This window comes from Chroicocephalus ridibundus, chromosome 1 (genome assembly GCF_963924245.1).
Source record: "Chroicocephalus ridibundus chromosome 1, bChrRid1.1, whole genome shotgun sequence".
NCBI lineage: Eukaryota > Metazoa > Chordata > Aves > Charadriiformes > Laridae > Chroicocephalus > Chroicocephalus ridibundus.
The window spans coordinates 65014971-65036243 of record NC_086284.1 but is presented as its reverse complement, the minus strand read 5'-3'; the positions used below and the strand labels follow the sequence as shown (position 1 = coordinate 65036243).

Here is a 21273-nt window from a genome sequence, read left to right as displayed (position 1 = left end):
TTCAGAAGCACCATTAATGTAGGTGTGTAGTACAGTATGTTCTTCTAATAATGACAGTGCTATTGTCATCCATCTATACTTCTGGTTCTTCTCTTTTCCCAGACTGTCTACAAAGCCTGGCTCTGTTCCCAGTATTTTGAAGTCACACAGTTTCACTGCAGCAACAGAATTCCTTGCAAGCAATACTGTTTGGAGGTTCAGACGAGGTGTCCCTTTATATTACCAGACAACGATGATGTCATCTATGGAGGACTATCAAGTTTCATCTGTACAGGTATAGTAGAGAAAAACTAATTTCACTTATTTTCATAAGTCTAAATGTGAAGGAGAGTGTGAATAATGTTTCTTCCATTAGCTCTAACTAAGAGAGCCTGAAGGTATTCCTCATCACAAAGATTTCTCGGAGGTGCTAGGATATGAGCCCAGATTTACTAATGCACATTTACGCTGCAGCTTGCCACAGTCATTAACTTTACAAAACAAAATTACTAGAAGAAATTTGTTCTGGATATTTTTTACACTTAATAATGTGGTGGAGGATTTTTGTTGCTCTGTGTCATGCAGTGCTCAGAGAAAAGAGACTCTGTGTCATGCAATATTCAGAAAAAAGGAGAAAGGCAAGATCAATTTCTAGTATATTCACCTTTGTTCACCTGCATTCTTGTCTCAGATAAATGAAGAATCTGAGGCATAGCACTCAAAACGGTGCAGCAGCTCTTGGAAGGTAAAAGTCTAAGGAAAGATCTTTCACTAGTGAAGAGTTTTAAGAATCAGTTGCTCCCCCGTGAAGAACTGATCTTTCGGTTTCTTCTTGAGTCTTGTTATTCTTGTTACATTCTTGTTACATTCTTGTTACATTTTAAAAGATATTGCTAATATAGGTCTATGCATTGATTGGTGAAATGATTTAGTTCCTTTTACATTTCATTCTGCTTCAAACATTATCCCAGAATGATCCAACCAGAGAGGACATGGTAGCAAGAAATACTTTTACTACATCTCAGGTACCTCAGATACGTTTTTCAGGACTGTCTGGGAGTCATCCACACAAAATTTCAGCTTATATCAATGTTATCTGCAGGTCTCTGGTACCTAGAGTATCATCTGAGAATCTTGAAGATATTTAGGCAACTTATTGCCACTAAATCTGTAAAAAGGCATTTCAAACCTTAGGTTGTTTGACAGCCTGGTCCAAATACCTGACATTAGACAGCTTCCACCTTAAATTAGGACTGCACTGGAAAGTTTGATACTAAATGAGTTGCCCAAGCTGAGTTAGTTAAAAACAGAGTAAAACATAAAACCCCATAAATGCTCCATACTATCTCAGAATCAGGCATAGTGTTTGTGGCAACTCATGTCACCTTAGACACTGTGTTTGGATTTAGGGGGTTTCTGGTAGCAAGACATTTACTATGTTTCTTCTTCAAGAATAAATCTATTGCACAAAATCGAGCAATACCCATCCATATGCAAAAGACAATATATTGAAATGTAAACTGAGTTACAATTTGGTAGTCATCAATAAGGTAATGGTGCTTAGCACTTCACTTCAATGTATTTTGTGAATATTAATAGCCTTCCAATATGCATACAGAGTAGCAAACAAGGATTATTTTCCAGTTTAAGATAGGACAGTAAAAGCTGAAGTGAGAAACTTAGGACATTTTTATTTACAACATATATGCAACATATGTATGTGTGTATGCATGCATATACGCACATGTGTGCACACTTGCACACATACACAATAGCAAAGAACAAACAACAAACAAAGCCATCTCAGAAGTTATTACAGAAAATCTCTTAGGAAGTACATATCTACCTCTTCATATTCCTAGTATATCTCCAAGTCCAAATTCATTCCTAAACCACAAAATAGATGACTTTACAAAGTTTACTGACAGTCGATATCTCCAAGTTTGGGATGAAAGGCAGATTTAGGGGAGAATTAAACTTATTTTATTGCAGGTATTAGTAGTGTGGGTATCTACACATAAACTCTGTGACTTAGCTCTCACTAGAGTCACTGAAGGTCTGGTGTAGTCAATAGAGCTGAGAGCTATTTAGTTCAGCCTAAGTAGGCATCTGCACCTGATGAGCTGACTAGCTCTCTACGCCCCGTTAACAGTACTGGCTGCACTCTATTTGCTGTCGCTGCTGTTAGTCATCAAGGTCTTATTGCAGACGCATAAAATCAGGGTGACCTGAATCTCAGCAGTACGCTAACTAATATTTGGTTTAACTTTGTGTCCACTCGAGTCAAGACTCTCAGCATCAGCAGAGCACAGCTTATATTCATGGACCCACAGGAGTCAGCATGCTGACGCTGGGCTGTTGCGTGCCTGAGAAGATGCTGAGGAGGGGTACAAGGTTGTAATTCAAACTTTGTCTGGAATACAGGCCCATTGCCACCCTCTTATTAATCAGCAACTCACTGAGAGAGCACTTCTTGCCACTATACAATGAGAAATTTGACTAATATCTGCTGTGGGACTAAAGAATTAAGCTTCTCTGCAGTTTAGCAAAAGCAGAATTATTTCATGCAAAGTACTGTGAGATCAACTGCAGACAAAATACCGTACCTCAGCATAGCTTGTGGCTTGACAGTTACCTTGAAATCCTTTTGCAGAAAAGCAACTGAAGGCAGGTCACCCACGTCTTGACGGACCTCTTCTGCTGCACTTTCTGTGAGCTTCTGTCTGGCAGACATGTTCTGCAATTTCTGGGCTGGGTAAAATCCTTTGGCAAATACTAAACGAGTCAGGTCAAAGGTCTTGTTGATATTTAGGTGTTATAGCTGGTTTTCTAGTCTCTCTATTCAACCTAAGTTCACTGTGAAGCCGATCACCTTTGAGCTCTGCTACAGGAAGCACAGCAGGAGCAAATTTTATGTTCAGGGATTCCTCATGAACTGTAATTTATCACAGCCCATCACTCATTTAAATTAGGTTTGAATATCTCTGTTGCTCCTGACTCCAATGGTATCCCATAGACAGAAAAGCTACAGGTCCTTTTTTAAAATTTTGACTTAGATTTTCAGAGAAATCCAGCAGGAACTGAATTAGGTTATGTTGGTATGATTTTTTTTCCCCCATGAAACTAATGGAAGACTAACTGGTTAGCTAAGGAACACTGTTAATTATAAAATATTGTCTGGAGAAAAAAAGGAGCCCCTCTGCTTATAGGATGATTTATCTCCGAGAAACTTCATGAATTTGTGGATTCTGATTTTTTTTAATAAGGTTTTAGAAGCAATAGTTTTATAATAAGGCCTTCCCTTCCTCCTCTCCATGGTAACAGACTATTTCCTCTAAGGTCCAGTAGAGATTTAGCTTAATGGAAAGACAGAGGATTGATTTCTATGAAACATTTCAATACACCATGGAAGGCAACTAACAGGAAAAGGTGTACTGGCAGTAGCTGGTTTTATTTCATGTTGACTACAGCACAGAGCACAGGACGTACATATAAACATTCCAAACCATTTTCCAACCGCAGCTAGATAAAAGGATGAGGTGGCTGCATGTCACTGGCAGCGTCTAGGAGCTGCCATGGTGGTGCTGAGCTGCTGCCTCCCCTCACCATCCCCATCTTGCCACAGTGGTGAACAGGGTCACAGAGACACTGCTGGAAGTGAGGGCACAGTGGCACCGGTGGACAGGGAACCCACACACATATATTTTTTTCTTTCAGGGCAGGATTTTTTTGAGATTGGATGCTGTAAAAAAAAAATACTGGAGGCTGTAAAAAAAAAAAATACTGGAGGCTGTAAAAAGCCATAATAACAAAGGTTTTATCCTTCCTTGGGAGGTCCATGTGATGAGAAAAGAGCACAGGGAAAGCTATGATTTCCCCAAGAAAATTTTCAGCCATTGTTATCTTAGAATTCCTAAATAGGTATTTTTTGAAATGCTTTAAAAACGTAAATATGGCTACATGTAGATTCATTATAGGGGGCAAGCTGGAACCATAATTGTGGCTAAGAATCACACATAGTGGTGGTGTACTTGCTCTCTTCCAGTCCTTTGACACCATCAAAGTAAAAAAACAAGACAAAACAAAAAAGTTGTTGTTTATAATATGTGTTAATAATGATTTCTTGGAAATTCCTGAAGGACTGGTATAATGAATAAGAAGCATTCTAGCCTGAGAATGACTTACTTGATAACCTCCAATGAAAGCAGATAATGGGAAAAGGAGAGGGGATGTTACACTAGTTGTATACCAACGGAACTTATCTTTTGTAGAAATGCATGTGAGGATGTGGGACAACTGCACTGCAAAAGAAAGGACTTGGGAAATTAATCAAAACAATCAGAATCACAGTGTGGTTCTGATTATGGAAACATGTGGTTAGCTAGAAAGAAATTTGTGTTCCCCTCTTTCCTCTTTCTTCTAGGAAATAGAAGTCTGTCTTTCCATCAGGCACCGTTCTGGAACATACTGTTATTCATATTCATTAAAATTGAATAGTTGCTTTCAGTTTAGACCTTTGGAGTTTATATCCCTATGATTAAAGTTTCCAGTGGTTTCATCTAATGTTTCTTTCTGCAGCTCAGATGTCTAGAATTGCCCATGCAAAACTGAATCTTATTTAAGGGAGATAATAGTAGTCTTTAGGCATACATACACACATGGCAGATTACAATGAATAAATCCCATGCAAAGTTCCAGGTCAAGATTTTTAATTGCCGCTTCTATGAAAACAGGGTGCATACCAGTGGGACTGTTTTCTTTTATAGGTGTAGTCATCTTTTCCTCTTTTTTTCCCCAGTGTGAATGGAAGATGTGGAAGATTTCTTTCACATATGCTCTTTAAGTGTGAAAAGAAAGCCGAAAGATGTATGACTCTATGTACAAAGCACTGGGGAGAGACTGGTAATACTTTACAATTCCTGGTTCTCCTGTGCCTTCCAAAGTAATGTGGTCCAGCAGCTTGCCTGGGGACTGGTCCAGCCCATGAACTGCTTCTGTTTGGCTTGCTGCCATCTCCCAAAGGAGGCAAACAGAGGATGCAGTGGCCATAAATATTTTCTTCACAGCCAAAACTACCCATTCGGGCCTTCAGTTTGCTCAACCCAGAAAACATGAGAGCTCAGTTTCCACCAAATGAGCAGCATAGATGCCCAAAGGGAGGGGAGAAGAGATCACCTCTCCTCTGCATACATAGAATCATAGAATCATAGTGTTGGAAGGGACCTCTGGAGATCATCTAGTCCAACCCCCCTGCCAGAGCAGGGTCACCTAAAGCAGGTTACACAGGAACGCGTCCAGACATGGCCCTTCCCTGAGCAGCCAGGATATGTCATCAACACCAATCCTGCAGTTGCATCTGCATCAGCAATCCTGTTAAGGAGTGTATTTTTGAAGCAAGTCTCCTGTTCATACTCCTTGCTGCTTGACTTGCATTGGAGAGAGTTCTTGGAGGATATGAAATGGGTTTCTTTGGATTAAACTAAACTAGGAAACGTGCTACAGGACTATACCTAGCATGTGCCAAGCACTAATGCACATTTGGTCTACAGAATCAGGCTAGAGCTAAGGTGAGGTAAAAACCTCTCAAGTGCATTTGGGGTTGACATGACATACTCACCACCACCTGTTTCATTATTCAGATCTTCTCCTTTTGCCCCAGACTACTTGTTAATACAGACATAGCCTATTCTGGCTGTCAGGAGAACAGTCCCAAAACTGTTAACCATGTGCCACTTTACAGTGAGAACTAGGGCTACCTGTATTGCTAAGGACTTTCTTTGTATTGACTGACACTTATGGTCTCTTTGTGCCTTGTGGCATAACAGGGCCTTCACCCAGCAGTAAATATCACGCAGGAAATCCCAGCCACATGCTCACAATCTTTACTTGTACAATAGATGTCATGGAATTTAATGGAGCATTTGAGTTGCTCCATGAAGGAAAGGAAGGGAACGTAGCTAGCAGCAATAAGGGAGAGATGTGTTGATTAGCTTCTTCCAAAACCAGCATGACACCCTTTGGTATTTCCTAAGAGCAGTGTCATCAGAACGAGTATACTGCCACCAAGAGGAGGGCCACGAAGATGATCAGAGGGCTGGGGCACTTATGCTATGAGGACAGGCTGAGAGAGTCGGGGTTGTTCAGCCTGGAAAAGAGAAGGCTCCGAGGAGACCTTATAGAAGCCTTCTAGGGGGCCTACAGGAAGGATGGGGAGGGACTCTTTATGAGGGATTGTTATGATAGGACGCGGAGTAACTGAAAGAGGGGAGATTTAGATTGGATATGAGGAAGAAATTCTTTCCTGTGAGGGTGGTGAGGCACTGGAACAGGTTGCCCAGGGAAGTTGTGGATGCCCCATCCCTGGAAGTGTTCAAGGCCAGGCTGGATGAGGCTTTGAGCAACCTGGTCTAGTGGGAGGTGTCCCTGCCCAGGGCCGGGGGGTTGGAACTAGATGATCTTTAAGGTCCCTTCCAACCCAAACCATTCTGTGATTCTGTAAAAATCAAATTTGTCTGCTCTCCCATGCTGAAAAGACTTCTGATACTTTTCAACACAGAAGGAGAAGATAAGGGGAGAGAAGAGGTGAAAGGACAGGTGATTCAGGTGCTTGGAATCATGTATATCTTTCCATTCGGTTTGTATTAATTTAGGGTCCTGATTTCATGTGCTCTGATTAGCATCTCAGTTGCTTGGAATGCATGGTGTTGCATTAATTTTTGGCAAATATCACTAGCATATGCTTATGTGATCCATGCAAAGTAGCACTTCCTCAGAAACTCCTCTTCCTTTAAAGAAGAGTATTCACCAGAAAGGAAACAGTCAGTCATATTTCATAGTGCACACTAGTGTTTCTAAGGATGTAGTGAGAATTATTACAGAGAATTCACACCAACCTGTGGAAAGGCTTTGTTGACTAACAAAGCTCAACAAAGGTATCGGGAACAATTCTTTTAACTGCAGCTTCTTCTCAAGGGGAAGATTTGTGTCTGGGTTTCACCAGCAGGTTTAGCTATAGAGTGTTTGTTTCAAAACAGGTGCCCTGATTTCAGTGCAATTTGAAAAGCAATTTCCTTGAGAAAATGCGATATATAGAATGCATCACAATCTATCTTTTTTTTGTAAAACAATTCAAGAAAAGAAAATCTCTGAATTCAATCCGCTTTATGTTGTTCTTGGCAAACTCCAAAAAAATACATATACTTGATCCAAATCCTTACTCTAAAAATAACTCATAATAATGTGTCATTTGCCTCCTGCCTACACCTCTTGTTAGATCCTAAAATATCAAAATATTAAACTAACATAGACAGCAGGACAAATCCCATTTATGTTTGACAAGCATGGTTTAAATCGTTACTAGCTATGGATCTGCTTACAAGGAAAATTTGACATGGTTTTGCAGCAGAATCTGTCAACTAAATAGCTCTTCTTTTTAAGTCCAATTTTATTCTAGTTTTGAGTACTGGGGCTTTCCCATGAATGCAGTCCCATATTATAATAGGTTTATTAGCTGCAAATGTTCTTCTCCTATAAAAACAATCCAGGCAATTAACCTATTGATATCCCTGAACTTTCTATGGCAACACAGTACTTCGATATATGTGACCCTTTCCTATCATATCAAAGTAGTAAATCCTTTTGATCAAAAATTGTACATAATAGAAGCAAAACTAGAGGGTGGGGTGGGGAAAGACAAATGCTTGCTAGAAGCAAGTTATCTCACCCTTATCTTGTATCTCAACATAGCAGAGCTGAAAAGGTTCATTGTAAAACCTTGAAGGTCATCTATTTGCTTTTTATTCTGACTTGCAGTGGTAACACTGCTTTACACCGACAGGAGGAAATTGGTCCTGTACATATTTTAGAGAAAAAAAATCCATGCATGGTGAAGAAACACAGTGAATATTTTGTCAATGTGGATGCATACAGAAAGGAAATGTTCCGGAGACAACTATTTGAAATAGTCACCAACATACAGTGATAAAACAAAACTAAAACACAGCAACCCAGACCTCATCCAGCATTTGCAATGGAGTCTGAAATGGAAATTAGCCTTTTCAAAAGAGCTGAACAGCCTTATTCACCAGTTTAAGAATAATCTGTTTGACTAATTTATTTATCTTTAAGCCTTCTTCTACATTTCATTTTATTACTTTTTATAATATGAAGGGTATAAAATACATGTCTAAACAGAAGCATCATAAGGTGTCACAGACACAGCAATTTAGAAATTGAGAGGACCATCTGCATAAGATCAAAGAGAGCTGGCTTCCAGATCAGATGTAAGCAGTGAAGTCTAGTCATATAATATCTAATGTGTTCCCTTGCCTTCTGTAGCTGGAAAATGTTAATATTGAAGTCTCAGAAATAATTCCTCAGAAAGAGAAATGTCATGCAGAGTGTTGGCATTTACTGGTACAGTGATGTCACTGCTGGATGGATCACTCTTGTCAGATATTATTTACTTTGTGCTGCACAAAAAAATGGAGCATTCGAAACTTCTGGTATACTACATCCACTTAACTGGTTTCTTCTTCTAGTTCATAGTCTTTTCTTCAAGCACAGCAAGCTTGGTATGCTTCTCAAAATAAACAGAAATCTACATCAGAAAGGACCACAGTTTAGAGCTATACAGAAAGAAAATGAGGAAAAAGCATAACATAACATCTGTTTTATTTCTGTGGCTTTCCAAAATACTTATCCAACAATGACAGCAAATATATCAACCAGACTAGTTTCCTTTGATGGTGACTGGAAGATGTGGAATAATATGGCTTCATAGCTCTTTCTGTAGCAAAGAAACCAAGAAGTGGGCCAAGCCAGACCAACTGGTACAGATATAGGTGCAGCTACATGCATGACACATCCTGACAGTGTCGGGGTGAGATGTGGAAATGCAACCACCTCTTTTGCATGCTGTTTCCTGTGCAAAAGAAATGCAAGTGCTCAGGCAGAAACCACTTCATTCTCTGAGTTAGCTGGTGGTCTAGCTGATTAGCAGACCATGCATCCATAAACAGTCTTTGTGATTTTAATTCTTGTACAGGAACATATTTGCACTTTGCTGTTTTTCCCCCAAAGCTGTTTCTGCACAAATTGAATACGATGCTCATGCTGTCACTCCTTTTTCTTTCAGTATGATTCAGCTGAGCAGGATACATGGGATTTATCTACAGTCATGTCTCCATTAACATAATCTCAGTCAAATGAGTAGCCTTAATTCTTGCATCAGCATTAGTGACACACATTCCCTACAGATATAACTGCTCTGCTGATCATCAAAATGTTATCTGTGTGTGAAAAAAGCACCCGGTTACAAAGCAAAGAGATACCTTTTACATGACCTTCATGAGTGCTAGCCTATCTGTCTGGAGAATGGTTTGATACCAAAAAGTATCCTGGCAAATTCTAGGTGCTTGATTAAAATCAAGGTCCAAGAACCTCCATATGGACCAGGATTTCTGCTGGTGAAATATAGGTGACTGCTGGGAAAAATTGGTAAATGGAGATCCAGAGCTGAGAATTTGAAGTGAAAAGCGAAAAGCAAAGTAGGTTTTGAGCCAGTAACAGTTAGTAAGTTAGTCTCAGAAATACAATTACTGAGCATCTAAGTGATACACAGTAATGATGTCTACAAACTGAACTATAAAGACAGAAGAGGAAGAGAGAAGCCTTGGTGGTTTGGTGGGTAAAGGTATCTTTTCTATTCCTACCCTGAACTCTGTGTCCATATAAAATCCAAAACAGGTTTTTTTCTCCACGGCTTTCCAAGGTTGATGTAGCCGGTTTTCCAGGGTTTCTGGTAGGTCATGGCTTTGTAGTCCTCTGACTGAGTGGGCTGACTGATTAGATCCAAGGGGCCAAAACTGATACTCATGGCTACAAACGAGTATGTGGTGGAGTTGTGAAGTTTTATTACTTCAGTGCAAAAGCTCTGACTGAATTTATCTAAATGTTCGGCAATTGTCATATGGATAGTGGTTCTGTAGTTAATTGATTATTAAATATGTAACAGCAAATTCAAAACCTAAATTTGATTGCTGAATTGAAATAAAGAGGAAATATAATTTTGCCTTAAGGAACAAGTTCAATGCAGCTTTGAATGTGAGGTTGCCTTAGATTTATTTATAAATCAGTAAGTGCATATGAACTATTTAAATACCTTTTGATTGCCAACTTGTATAGGTAGGCTTTGATTTCAAAGGCAGTCTGGGCTTTCCTATAACAAGAAAGGCAGGAAATACAGTTTGAATAGTAAACAAGCCTCAGTGGGATCAAAGCATTAACCATTCTCTGTGTCTCTTCAATTACCACTAATAGTTTGAGCTACTGCAGTCACATAACAGATCATGTAATTACCTGCTTTGGGAGGCACTTCCTGTATGTTACCATGTTTAAAAACATGCTTATGTACACAAACACCAAAAGATGGGCCTCAGAAAATATGAGGTTAGCAATAAGATTGGTTTATTATACGTGCAATGAACAACTGTCCACAAGTTCCAAAATGCAACAGAATTTCTTAAAAAACATGAAGTACATTCAACGATGATCTGAGAGACAATAAATAATTTTCAAGCATCGCTATGCTGCCTTAAGTATCTCAGCGCATAGGTGCAAAAATGGCCTGATTTCCTACAGAGTAAACCCTGACTTTACAGAAAATCAAACAAGCTGTTCTCATTCCTGTACCTTTAAAATCTTGTTTGAATCCAAAAATAGACGCAACTTCACTTGGACTCATGTATAACATAGTAGACTGTTGTGTCAGCTATGTAAAAAAGTGACAGTCTAGGTTTAACATGCCCAACATACCTAATGCACTTTTTGTTTAGTTGCTTTCAAAATCTCTATCATAATACTTCAACACGCATAGGGTTTTTTTTCTAGCAAAACCTAGCACTACCATAGAGTAACTATTTACTGCAAAATTTATTCCAAGATCAGTTTAAATGGAGAAAAGGTCCATTACGTTAGACATTCTTGCATTTGACCATTAGTTACACAGGCTAAATTATGTTGTTTTAATTTATCAGAAAGGAAGATACGTGAGAAGTAAACAGAACACTCTGGTTATGTTAGTCTCCTGTATAGTAATACAGACAGTATTGGCAATGTCTGAAAAGACAGTTGTGTCTTTTGGATAAGACACAATTCCTCTAACTGTTCAGAAATTTTTAATCAGGTCAGGCTGAGTAACTCAGTAAAGTTCTAAAGGCAGAAATAGCCTAGATGTGTGGTCAGAAATATCAAGAGATCTAATTATTGCACGGCACGGAAAGATGGCTTTCACCTCTGGGATATGACAAAGAGAACATCCTAGCTGGAAGAACTCATGTGGGGTAGGGTAAACGAGACTCTGAACAGCTCTGTTTGGAAGCTGTTCCTGTGAAGCTGTTGGATCTGTGTTGGTTTGACAGTCAATAGTGTCAATATTGTCAATGTATCATAGAATCATAGAATTGTTAGGGTTCGAAGGGACCTTAAAGATCATCTAGTTTCAACCCCCCTGCCATGGGCAGGGACACCTACTACAAGACCAGGTTGCTCAGAGCCCCGTCCAGCCTGGCCTTGAACACTTCCAGGGATGGGGTTTCCACCACCTCTCTGGGCAACCTGTTCCAGTGTCTCACCACCCTCATGGTGAAGAAAATTATTTGTTATTTAATGCCTGTCTTTTCATGGACAGTGATATTACTGGTATGCACTCGCAGACTGAGGAAGAATTTCAAGATCCTTTCAAACTTTGTGGAAATGTCCAGTTCAATTGGTTATTACTTCATCACTGGTTGTCCCTTCCCAAAAAGAAAGAATTCAAATATCTTTACCATTCAGACATTAATAATTACTTTTTAGCACCATTTCTTTACACAGCCATGCTCAGTGTCATACTTCCGTTGAATGTTTTTTTGATGCTGCTTCCTTTCAGCAAAATGCAAGCATTTTGAGGGCCTCAGGCTAACCCAAAGATGTGGATTCCATAGCTCGGACTAAACTGTCGACTGTTCCTTTGACCTACCGACTTCTTTTGTGACAATCTTTTTGTGCTTGATGCTTATTTTTTCTTGTGTTTACCCTACAGGGCTCTATGAAAACTATCCAACCAATGCAGAACCAGAATGCTGTGATGTCAGATGGGGACTATTATCAGATCATCAATCCAAAGGGACTATAAAAACAAGTGGCTCAACAATGTGTCACAGGACATCGCTCACAGTTTCATCAGCATCAAGACTGTGTAACAGCAGACTTAAACTGTGTGTTCTTGTATTAATTCTCTTACATACAGTACTTACAGTCTCAGCAGCACAGAACTCAACAGGACTGGGCTTTGGAGGCATAACAACTTTGGAAGATAATTCAACCAATGAGGAATAAAAGAAAGGATTCATCCTATATGATAGAAACACAACAGGCCCAAATGACTACAGTCAAATATAGCAAGGACTGAGTGCTCTACCCTCAGATCTCTTCTTGAATGACCTTTTGGGTAAAATGAAAAGAATGGGCCACTACCCAAACAACAAAGACACATGAACACAGCTTTTTATTGACTAAAAGGCTGTATGGTGACTTAAATTTCTCACACCATTTTATACACTGTGTTTTAATGTTTGGAGTTTCTTTTTGTTTGTTTTTTGCACTTGTTAATACAGGATTTTATTTTTGGGACGGTTTCTCAAAGCTAAATTAAGTCTTTTCTCTGTCGATATATTTCTAGTCATTGTGTGTGTTCATCTGATAGTTCTGTCTTTTATGTCCTGTCAGTTTCTATTAGAGGAATGACTGCTATGATTCCATGACATAGCAAAAAAAAAAAACAAAAAAAACACAAAAAAAAAACCAAAAAAACACCAAAAAACCACAAAAAGAACAACAAAACAAAATTTAACAAAAAAAGGCAAAAAAAGGCAAAAAAAAAGCAACCATAAGAAAACCCAAACAAACCTAACTGTCCTCTTACCCATGGGAACCATTCATCTCCTTTCTCCTCCCATCTCCCTTGGCAGACAACGTACATTTGCTTCTGTCTGTGTAATCACAATGAATGGGTACACAGTTCCAGTGTGCCTCTGCCACTGTTGCACAAACCAGTTGACTGAGCAAACCCAAAAGGAGCATGAAGGGGGTTCCTTTTAGCTGAACAAACAAGTGCTCTCCTTACAAGGTGGGATCGGACAGTTAAAAAATGTAAAGAAATATATAACAAACTGTTGTTCCAATACCCATTTTGAAGAAGTCCAGTCCTTTCTCACTGGTCAGTTGAACAGGAGCAGCCTTTTTTAGATATGCTATGTAAAACCAGTTATGCTCAGCAAGTTGAGTAGTTGGGAAACCTTCATATTGGAGGTGAAGGATTGGCATTCATTGTGAATTACTTTTTGAGTTCTCCTGCTGTCACATAACCAGCAGCTTTCCATAAGGAATGGGAGCAAAGAGCTTCCAAAATCCAAGTCTTTTTGTCTCAACAAAATTACACTAGAAGCCTTTCAGCATCTATAATACGAAGTATTTCTTTGGTTTTGATTCCATTGTTTTTCTAATATCTACGTGTTGTTGAAAGTTACTCTAGTTATTAAGGGTGCACAAGAATGTGTTAGCACAGATAAAGAAACTATTTTGTTTTAAATATATAGGACAACCGTTTTCATAAATGTGCAATAAAAACAGTAAAGATATACTAGGATATGAGTAGTCAAGAGAAAAGATTGTAATCTGATTGCTGATTTTTCATTGTTTGGGTGGTTTTTGATTTGTTTACTTTTATTTTTGTGGGAAAATTTCACCTGCTGAGTGTATGAGAATTTGCTTTTTAAAAAGGCTTTTTAGAGTTTACAGTAGAATCAATGGAAGGAAAAGTTAATAAGGGCTGTTTTTAAAAACTTTACATTCCTTCCTATTCTCTAACTACACTTGGAAAGTGCACTTTAGAGATGTTTGCTGTGTAGCTGGGAGATGAAGGAAAACTATAGGAAATGTTCTCTTAGGAAATAAAGTATAGTTACCTACTTTCTAGCTATGAAATACCCCTTGATAAATATTAATGTTGTAAGAACATTTAATCACTGGTGCATAATGCATTTTTGTATACAATTTATGGTCTGTTAAATTCTGGAAAAAAACAAAAGACAACCATACTGCTTAAGCATTTCAAGATGTGCTGTGAAAGCTCAAATATTTTGCAAGAGTATTTGTTTTGATAGTGTTTTACAACAACCCAGACTGAGGAGCCTAAAATGGTCTGTGCAAATATGACAACAAAAAGCACCAGCTAATGCAAAATTCTTCAGCACTGGTTTGTTTCTATAATTCCTCCCTTCCCTTCCTTGCACATGCTATATTTTGTTCAATAAAACATGGTGCTTTTTAGTTATTTTATTTTCCGTTAGAGGCACATGTATTAATTATATTGAATTGATGCAAAAAGTGGGGGAAAATGTAGAAATGCAAATGAAAAAGCCTTAACTAATGGTAGAATGTAGACTTTTGAAAGGACAGAGATGTTACTGAAAAGTGATGGAGCAATAACTGGGCAGTGCTCTGGTACTGTACAACAGCTGATGAGTCACGCTACTGAGAAAGCTCTTACTAGGTGAGCTCTTGTTCAACTGACCTCTTAATTCTAGTAAGCGTACATGGTCAGTAAACAGTTTGTTATAACCTTTATCTACCTCTGCTGTGCAAAGGCCATCCAACATCCATTTCTGTGATGTTCCTCATAGTTTTTTTGTTCACACCATTACTCACTGTCATCTATTTTTGCACTGTACCAATACAGTAGCAAGTCTGGTTCATCCCAGTTGAATTGGCACATGAAGAAGAGTTATTATTTCTGGTTTGCCTCATGGTGAATTAATGTAGAGAGCTATCTTTAAGGCATTTTCTTTCTTCTTTCCTGCTCTTCTTCATCCTTCATCCCTTATTTTTCTATAGAAATGTTTTCAAGTGGTGTCAGTGAAATATATGACTCCTCCACTGCTTGGCTACACTCAGTCACATGTCATACAATATCAGAGAGACATGAGGAAAAACAGTGACAACACCATCACATGCATAAAGTGGCCAAATTAAACTTGGGTAAAATGAAGCAGAAAACAATTACAGACTTTCAGTTATTACACAAGTACAAGATGTAATAAATTCCTCCCCCTCTCCCCAGCTGGAGTCAGTGCCTGAAGTTCAATGGTCTGTGAATTTTCTCTGTCATCTTTTTGAGGTCTATTTCTTTAATTTTTGAAACAAAGAGTCATGTTGCAGAGGTGGCTACTGCTGGGGTATCTGTTGCCATTTTCACTCCAGCAGTGTGGTATGCAGCTTCTCTTGGTGGCACCTAGGACATCAGGAGTAGACAAAGACTCTCCTACGAAGTTAAGCAACACGTGATCATGTATGATGCAAAATTCCATTCCATCCATTCCTCATTCGTAATAGTTTTCCTGGCACAAACTTAAGCATGCTTGATATTGTGCACATATTACTTTTTTGCCAGAATAAATTTGCATCTTGCCACTGCTATAACTGCCATCTTGTTCCATTTCTCCTTGTACTGTATGCCTAATACATACATGATAAAGAGCTGGCTTAACAAAGAAGTAATACTAAAATATTTCTGCAAATGACTGATGAGAAGAAAAAGAAAAAATAGAACAATATTTATTTTATGATCATATGGAAGAGAGAACTTTCCCATGTCTTTTATCGTCTTATTTTCTGCAATAGGGAAAATCCAGATTTTGTGTAATATGTTAATACTGCTAAGCCAAATGTCATATAACATAACCAGAGCTATATGTTATTCCTTATTGCATCTGCATTCGGTAATACATTATATTGACGCTTTTCTTTCATTAAAGAGACAGTATCTTTTTTTTGAAAATATAGCAGGTGAAGGCTGTCCTTCTGCACGTCATAATTTAAAGACAAAAACCAACTAAACATTAGAATGAATTTTTAGTTTTATAAATGATGAAACAAAGCCATCAGCTGCCAAAGAATCTGTAGAACAATAGATACAAACCAAACTGACTTCCAAGAAATTCCTTCTTGTGGGTCAAAAATAATGTTATTCTAAGCGATTAAAGGAGAAAGAATGAGAGCTATATTACAAACAGCAGAGATGGCAGATTTCATCTGGTATGGAATGTGGCGCTCAGCTTATATAATTATACTCTTCTATTAAAAAGTGAGGGACAAAGACATTGTCTTCTGCGCTCTCCATATTTGTTCTGATAATGAATGTCCTTTTTGTAAGCGTTGCCTCTGCACAGAAGACACCTGCTTATCGTGAGAGCTGAAGACAGCTTATGTACATGCACACAAATTTACACAGTGAAACCTGTCTTAAGCGACTGTCCAAAGCACAAGCAAAACTCATTTGCAGAGTAGAGGTAGCTTTAAGGAAAGTAAAACAAATTTGTCATAGGAAATTTCAAGACACATGTAAACAGCCACCTAAACAAGGGGTCTGTGAAGGTGCCTGGTCCTTACTGCAGCTTTCACTGTATATCTCATCAGTGCCACAGCCCCGTGATAAGCCCTGCGCAGGCAGGCTTCGAGCTGGGCTCAGAGTCATGCTGACTACAGGTACAGGCACGCACCCACAAAAAAATCACTGTAGTACATAGATCTCGATTTGTTGTCCCATCGTCTTTACTCAGGAGTTGCTCGTGGACATAGTGCATCAACAAAGGATCACTGGGGTCAGCCCTAGCCAACTCAGTCTTAACAAGAGACTAGCAATGGCATATTAATGGTGAATGGTTCTGGTTTATTATTATTGTCAACTATTACATTAGTTTGGTGAAGGAGTGGTTTCAAAATTTAGCTAGGAACACAGAGAACAAACTGCCAGAAGCCTCATCATTGCAGAGAAGAAATTAAATAGCCTTTCTGAGGTAAAAAGAGGCTGTCATCTGTCAGCAGCTGTCAGGAAACAGCAGTATTTTAGAAAAGCTTGGGAAAATAACGTGTTCACTTCTGAGTATGATAGTTCTCATTAAAACTAGATTTTTGGATGGCAAATAGGACTGGAGCACATACCATCTAAATTGAGGGATTTAATTTGCCAACATGTTCTGCAACAACTCTGAGCAATCATGTTTACTGAAAACCTCTAAGTTTTCTGGTATTTTCCAACAATTGTTTCAAACATTAATAAGCTTTATCTGTCCCTGGAGGGGGAAATAGCGAGAGAGAACTACCGTAAGTGATGAAACTAAGAAAAAAAGAAAACCAAAACCAAAAATAGACCTAGGCCAACTTGGAAAATCCATCTAAGAAACAAGCTATACTTCTTCAAAATACAACAGAGATGGAAAGAAAAAAAAATGCATATGTAGGTGTACATCTATATAAAAATAGTTCTATTTTAAAAGAGACAAAAATATATGTTCTCCACAACTATTACAAATACAGCATACTGTAGAGTAAAAATGCCAAAGGATAAGACCTATAAAGTAAGTAGGGCAAAACTACTGTATCTATTTTCCTTTCTATGGGGTGTGAATTTCCAGGTAGAATTTCAGCAGCAAAAATATATTTTGTAATAAGAAAAGTAAAAAATTGGGGGGGAGGGGGCATATTCGGTTTAGTCATTTTACTACCCTGTCTCCTATAAGCTTAGATATTATTCTTAACTTTTCATTCAAATCCTTCATTTTTGCAGAAAGTTCCCAGCACAGACCTCATCCCAGCAGTTCCAGTGGGGGTCAGTAGCACAGGAGGTCTGTCATGGGTCCTACAGGAGAGCCACCGTTCAAAGTGCTGACTACGCTTCAGCACTTCAGTCCAATCTCTAGACTTCCTCATTCTCCTAATGCTACGTCTGTCTCTTGGACATACACGAAGTGACACAGTTTCCTCGTCAGAGGGGACTGTGCTTGCCCTGCGCATACCTTCAGTCTCAGTCAGGCCGGATTACAGAGGTCAGAGGAGCCTCTACTGGGGCTTAAATGTAATATATGCACTGAACTCCCCAGACAACAGAAATAGGATTAAAATGACAGGCATGCTTTGTAACCAGCCCTCTGAATAAGGCTGAAGTTTTTACCAGCTGTGTATCTCTTCAAATCCTTTTGCTACTCTCACACCGAGGACTATCTCAGCATAAGGGATAAGAGGTTTGGCAATGAATCGCTATCACATCTCTCTACAGCAGTTCAGACATTACCCCTCCTGGTATGATTTTGCCAGGGTTTATTGTCCCAGAGTAAGATCAGCAAAAGAGAAGACGTGATGTCCCACTCCAGTGCAAAATGAGGGGCATCTGGTGAAGACTAAATTGCCAAGTGGGACGACTGTAATACAGGCACACATACCTTTCCATCAAGTCTTTAGCAGTGGGAGGTATTAAAGAAAGAAGAGGAATACTTTCTGTTAGAGGTATAAAGCAGACAGCAGAAGGAGATAATGCCTTCATACACTGCTGTAAGATTTATTTGAATGTATCTTTAGTCAGGACAACCCTGCGTATTGCGGCACCAAACCTTTATGTATCTTATACGCAGTAAATATACACCTCTGAATTAAGGTGGATGAAGTGTAATACACAACAGGAGCTGTTGATATAAAAAGAGAATCTATTAAGGAAGGTGCCACCCAAGCCAGTGGTCTACACTGAACAGGATAGTCTTATTTCAGCCCTGCCCTCTCAGAATCCTTCTTTGTGCACCCAGGAATTAACTCCACCAGGGATTCACATTTCTGAAGTTTTTTACACGACAAGATTCTACATGAAATACGGATGGAGGATGAAGTGATAACTCTACATCAGCTAGAATGCAGTTATTGAGTTTGACGTGAATGCACATCAGTCCTCTCTCTGATCAGCAGGCTTCTCTTTACTGAACAAGAAAGAAAAAGACGCATTTTTATCTGTATCTTTTCTGGTGTTCCTCCAGTGGACACAAATTAATGAACTATTAATTGGCCTAGTAAAAATATGCGAGGTCTGGTTATTGCACACATGTGGAAGAGAGATGTTCTCCTCCTCCTCTGAGGAATGTTGGCAGATTATATATTAAGCAGTAAATAACTTGGAAGCACTAGCTAATTTTGACAGCATTTATTATAATTTGCACAGCAAATACAGGATTTCAACCAAGTGTGCTCAGTTCGAGTTATTTCATTTGATGTGAAGGGCACCTAGCACTTTACGGGACCAGGTTCCTATAGGGTAGCGGCACTTAACTATCGTCTGCTACTAATCAGCTTTCTAGGAAAACTCTGAAAAGAAATCAGAGCAGCTACATCTGTTGGAAGATATCAGGCCTGTGAACAATGGGAAAAATAGTCACTAGTTTTTGTGGAGTTTGGAGAAGACTAGTAACAAAAAAAGACAGAAGAAAAAAAAATTGTCTTTTCTTTCTCCCATTCCTTCCATCCCTCCACCTTTCCCTTTCTCTGACAGAGTCACCAGTCTGACATAGAACATAGTTTTGCCTTAGCAGCCCTCTGAATAATTAAATGCATTTGATAAGATGTAAAGCTTTCCTACCTTATATTTGCTACACATACGAGGAGAAAAAAAAAAGAAAAAAAAACCAAAAAGATTTATTTTTTCATTCACAGAGAGATGTTCTCCCATCAGTTTCCTATCCATCATTAGTCCATAGGTCCACTGAATTCGATGGGAGTCATGCATTTCATTTAGATGGAACTAGGATTAATGCCATGGATCAAAACCTGCCAGTTTCAGTGCAAGTCCTTCCACTGACTTCAAGGAGGATTTCGAAAGCCCAAGGTCCCTTTGAGCACATATAAACTCACATGGATAAGATAAATACGCATGTGAACCGCTGAAAGGTTAAAATGTTCCAAAGGTTTGTCCAAGTGGTTGGTCAAATAATTAGCTGCAGCTCTATGCAAAAGTCATGTTGAGCCAAAGCTTTGAGCTTTGATTTGATAGACCTTTCTTTTTCTGAAACCTAACAAGCTTCATTCAGGGTTTGAATATGCAAAAATTTACACAGAATTATAAATACAAGAGGAAATGTTTTAAAAAACCTGATTTTCACTCCTACAAGTGAAAAATACATTAAAGAATTATGACAATTGCATTTTTTATTATTAACCCTTAATGACAATTTATTTATGTAGTTCTTCAGAAGCTGCTTGGTTTCATTTGTTTGTTTTCCTTTGTTTGTTCAAAACAGATTTTTGGCCTTTTAAAGATTCATATTGAACTATGCAGCTACAAATTACATGCTTGTGTTAACGGATTTGCAATTAAAATTATTCTACTCCTCTGTTATTCCCAAATTGTATGAACAGAAAGCTCATGTTAAAAGCAAATTTAATTAACTGTGTTTAATCTTGTTTCCCTTTTCTTTTCCTTCTTTTTTTGTTAATTTTTTCTTCAGAGTTAAGGACTGGATTTTATTTGAAATGGGCTAAACTGGCATCAGTGTTTTTTAACTATATGGAATGTCCTATGATTCTTAGCATTGAAAAGAGGGCTATGTGGTCCTGTCAGGAAAAAAAAAATAACAAAAAAAAAAACCTGTAAATTGTAATAATATATTAAATATTGTATTATTATAGCAACTTTAGTTAAGTAACTAATACTATCTTTAATTTTTTACAGAGAACTTTGATGAAATAATTTATTACAATGACTCACAGAAAAACTTGTTTTCAAAATGACAGGAGAAACTGTTGAAGATTGTGAAAAAAATACTAAAAATAATGCTCTACTAAGAATAAATTTAAAGATGCAAACAGTGAGTCTGACTTTTTGGGTACTAGGGATTTGTGAATGAAATTAAACCCAAGGTGTTGGGGGGATAAACATTTTAAATAAATAATGAATAAATTTAAACCACTTTCCTTTTTCCTCAAAAGAAAAACAAACAAACAAAAAAGAAAAAAGAAAACAAACAAAAAAAGAGAACTTGTCTTCTGACCTGGACTGCAGCTACCTATTTCATAAAACACCTCTGACAAAAATATAAAGATTGAGAAAATTTCCTCATATTCAACCTGTTTTCCAGATTCTGCTGTATAACATAGCATCAGTACTTTACAGCTGTTCATCTCAGATTTCTTATGAAGAGAATAAATTACAAGAAATGAAAAATAACACCCACAACAGAAAGGCATTTGACTTTTAGATCATGTATATGTCAAATTTCAATGGCGTGACATCTACAAAAATACATGTTCATTTATTACCTATGGGATATTCAATAGTTTACATCGAGGATCTGAATTAGTAAGTGGTATTCCATATTTACCTGTATGGTCACACAAGGCTTGGTTATTCTCAAAAGGGATTGATAACAAAACAACAGTTCA

The 21273-nt window shown here is 38.2% G+C and overlaps 1 protein-coding gene across 1 annotated transcript in view; it reads left to right on the top strand.

The window, feature by feature from the left end:
- Positions 1-20527, top strand: part of NALF1 (NALCN channel auxiliary factor 1) — a 501564-nt gene extending 481037 nt beyond the window's left edge. The window contains exons 2-3 of the mRNA XM_063337418.1: positions 103-274; positions 12062-20527. Of these exons, the coding sequence (XP_063193488.1) occupies positions 103-274; positions 12062-12357 (468 nt within the window). The 3' untranslated portion in view covers positions 12358-20527. The remainder of the gene's footprint in view (positions 1-102; positions 275-12061) is intronic.
- Positions 20528-21273: the final 746 nt, after the last annotated feature.